Raw genomic sequence first — 2,978 nt, 5'->3', positions numbered from 1 at the left:
CTATGTTTTTATAATTTAAACCAATTTTTTATAAAGGGTTAAAGTTCATTATTTTGATATTTTGTGTCTTAGAAAAATGTCTGTTGATTATTGAGGGCCATGTCTCAGAATGTGAATCAGCTGCTGATCTATCCACAATCAAAGACAACCTGACTGAGCGTCTCCAGGCCAGTGAAAACAAGATCTCTTCCCTGACTGAAGACAGAGACAGACTGAAAGCCAGAATCAATGAAATGACTGCAGGTTGGACAACTCTCAAACCCTTCAACAAGGTTACACTAACCAAATGAGCATTATTATAGGGTCCTGAAACTGACATGAGTCCTGTTGATCTGTAATGTCATTTTTTTTAATTTTACAGAGGAAACATGTCCTGCAGGATGGAGGAAGTTCAGTTCTGCCTGTTATTTCCTCTCTGATGTGTTTGGCTCATGGGATGAAGGCAGAAAGGACTGCAGAGACAGAGGAGCAGATCTGGTGGTGATTGACAGCTCTGCAGAGCAGGTACAGAGTGTGTGTGTTCATGTCACGTTAGTGTGTTCTCAGGTTCATATTGAAATTCATACCATTGTACATGATCTGTCTCACTGTGGAAAATGTTTAAAAATCAACACACAAATCTGTGGAAGTACCATAAATGAGCAACGTTGCTCAGTCTTGCTTCTAATTTTTCCCGGTGGCCACTTGCAGTGTTGCAGCTACAGAAATGTCTCCTGTGGCCCCAAAAAGCAGTGAGGATAAACATCAGTGTGCATTTTGAATTGACCACAAACCCCAAAAGTAACCCAGGAAGCTAAAAACTTCTTGTCGCATATGCACTAGACGAGCAATTCCTTTGAATCAAAGACGCACCATCTTGGGCTCGGTTATCTAGTTATTTAAATAGGTTCTGGTCCAAACATGAAAGGTGCTGGGTCCTGTTCCGGCAGGATCCGACACAAATTAAGCCCTGGGTATGCCATGTTTGATGTTTGTCTGCTCTTTTAGCTTTCTCTTTTACCAAAGTGTGTACAGTTGATCAACAAGAAAGTTTTAATTATCAGGGTACGCAAACTGACATGGGGGTCTGTAATCCAGCCTGGGCTGCCGTGTTATATGAATCTATGTTGTGTATCGTGATTAGTTTATCCCAGTACCATTGCTTGAAAATCTTAAGAGGCATAATAACGCAGCACAGTCTTCACAAAATGTCACCCCCGTACAAAACATTTAACATGATATTTTACGGTATTTTCTTCAAGGTAATATTTGGTTGTGGTGATAAGGTTACAGCTGAGTTCTGTGTTGAGATTAATAACTGCACATACAGTACATTGTGGTTAAAACTTTAGTATAATGTGGGCTTCTTTATGTTGAACAGACGTTTCTTCATGAGTTCACCGAGACAGTTGCTTGGATTGGTTTGACAGACAGAGAAGAGGAGGGGACCTGGAAATGGATCGATGGGACGCCACTGACTTTTAGGTAAGGTCTCATTTTGTCTAAATGAACGCAGGCTTAACATATGCAACCATGATTTTATATTACTTTATATTCCTTTTTGGAGATAGAAATGGAATGAGATATTTTGATATTTTCATCTAGTTCTTTCCATGTTTGCGGTCCTCCTCACACGACAATAAAGCTGGTGCATTTTAACCTGCGTTTTTTTTTTTTTTTTTTGTAAATTCAATTTATAAACAACCTGATTTATCATACATGCATTGTGTAAGACATTATTTTCAGTAAGCTTAAGGAGGCCAAAGCTATGGGAAAGAGAGCCAGAGGGAGTGCTGTCTATGGACCAAATTACATAAAGTTTTTGTGTTTTTCATTGTAACTTTTTGTAATGACCAAGTGTTGCACCATATGATGTTACAGTCGTTTATGTGAGGCTGAGAATGAAGATTTGAATCAAGTAAGGAGTGCAGAGAAGGTATTAAGTAAGTGTACTAAAATAAAGAACTGACCAACATATTTATATTTTTAGTTAGCTCTATGATATGACATTTGAAGAATAAAAATTCATCAATGTAGAACCCCCTGGACTTTTTTGGACTGAACTATATCCTCCCTAATATCCTGCCTGTTTATCTTAATACAAACATTCAGCATTAATTGGATTTTTGTAGGGATAGAATACAATGGAGTTTGTTTTATCTCAAAAAAAGATCAAGGATATTTTTTTTTCAATTTGGCACAAACGTCCAAGGGGACTCAAGGATGAGCCAATCAGAATGTGGTTTCCACATGCAGAACTGCAGTACATTAGAACCAGTAGTAATAATAATAATAATAATAATAATAATAATAATAATAATAATAATGATGATGATGATGATGATGATGATGATGATAATAATAATGGCACTTTGCTTTCTATGATTAAGATAACCTTGGTGAGTATGTAAGGTGATGGTTATTCATATTTTTTATCAATATATTGGAGAGGGGACACTTTAAGTAGAGAGCTTTATGTGCTACTGGGGAACGTGTTTATATCAGAGTTTTACAGCACCATGATCTTGTTGTTCATTAACCTGTTAGGAAGTGGCAGAAGAAGCAGCCTGATAATGGTGGTGGAAACCCGCTGTGGGGTGCCGAGGACTGTGTGCATATTATTCCCAGCAACGAGTGGAATGACCTGTCATGTGAAACCTCAATTCAGTGGATCTGTGAGAAAACAGCAGTGTCTATTTTGAGATCATAAATTTGAAAATTTTACAATGTAAGCTAGGATCTCCGTCGATTGTGTGTGTCTCCTTATAGGTGTATTTGGCCCTGAGAGTGCCTAAGTTGGATTTATGTCTCTGGTACGTTCACTGAATAAAAATTTAAGCACAACACTTTTGTTTTGTCTCTCACCTCACAGACTTAAATTATAAAACCATTATTTATATTATGCACTCAAAAGATTTAGACAATGCAATGCAATGCAATACAATGTGATGTGATACGATACGATACGATACGATACGATACGATACGATACGATACGA

General features: G+C 37.5%; 1 protein-coding gene across 1 annotated transcript; it reads left to right on the top strand.

Moving 5' to 3' along the window:
- Nucleotides 1–72: 72 nt before the first annotated feature.
- LOC121966440 (C-type lectin domain family 10 member A-like) lies at nt 73–2,855 on the top strand (the record flags this gene model as incomplete). The annotated part of the gene is made up of 4 exons (XM_042516533.1): nt 73–243; nt 362–504; nt 1,361–1,464; nt 2,527–2,855. Coding segments are annotated over 4 exons (581 nt in total), but the record flags the coding sequence as incomplete, so codon positions are not given.
- Nucleotides 2,856–2,978: the final 123 nt, after the last annotated feature.

Source organism: Plectropomus leopardus, unplaced genomic scaffold (genome assembly GCF_008729295.1).
Source record: "Plectropomus leopardus isolate mb unplaced genomic scaffold, YSFRI_Pleo_2.0 unplaced_scaffold24590, whole genome shotgun sequence".
In the NCBI taxonomy this organism is placed as follows: domain Eukaryota; kingdom Metazoa; phylum Chordata; class Actinopteri; order Perciformes; family Serranidae; genus Plectropomus; species Plectropomus leopardus.
This window is presented reverse-complemented; position numbering and strand designations above follow the sequence as displayed.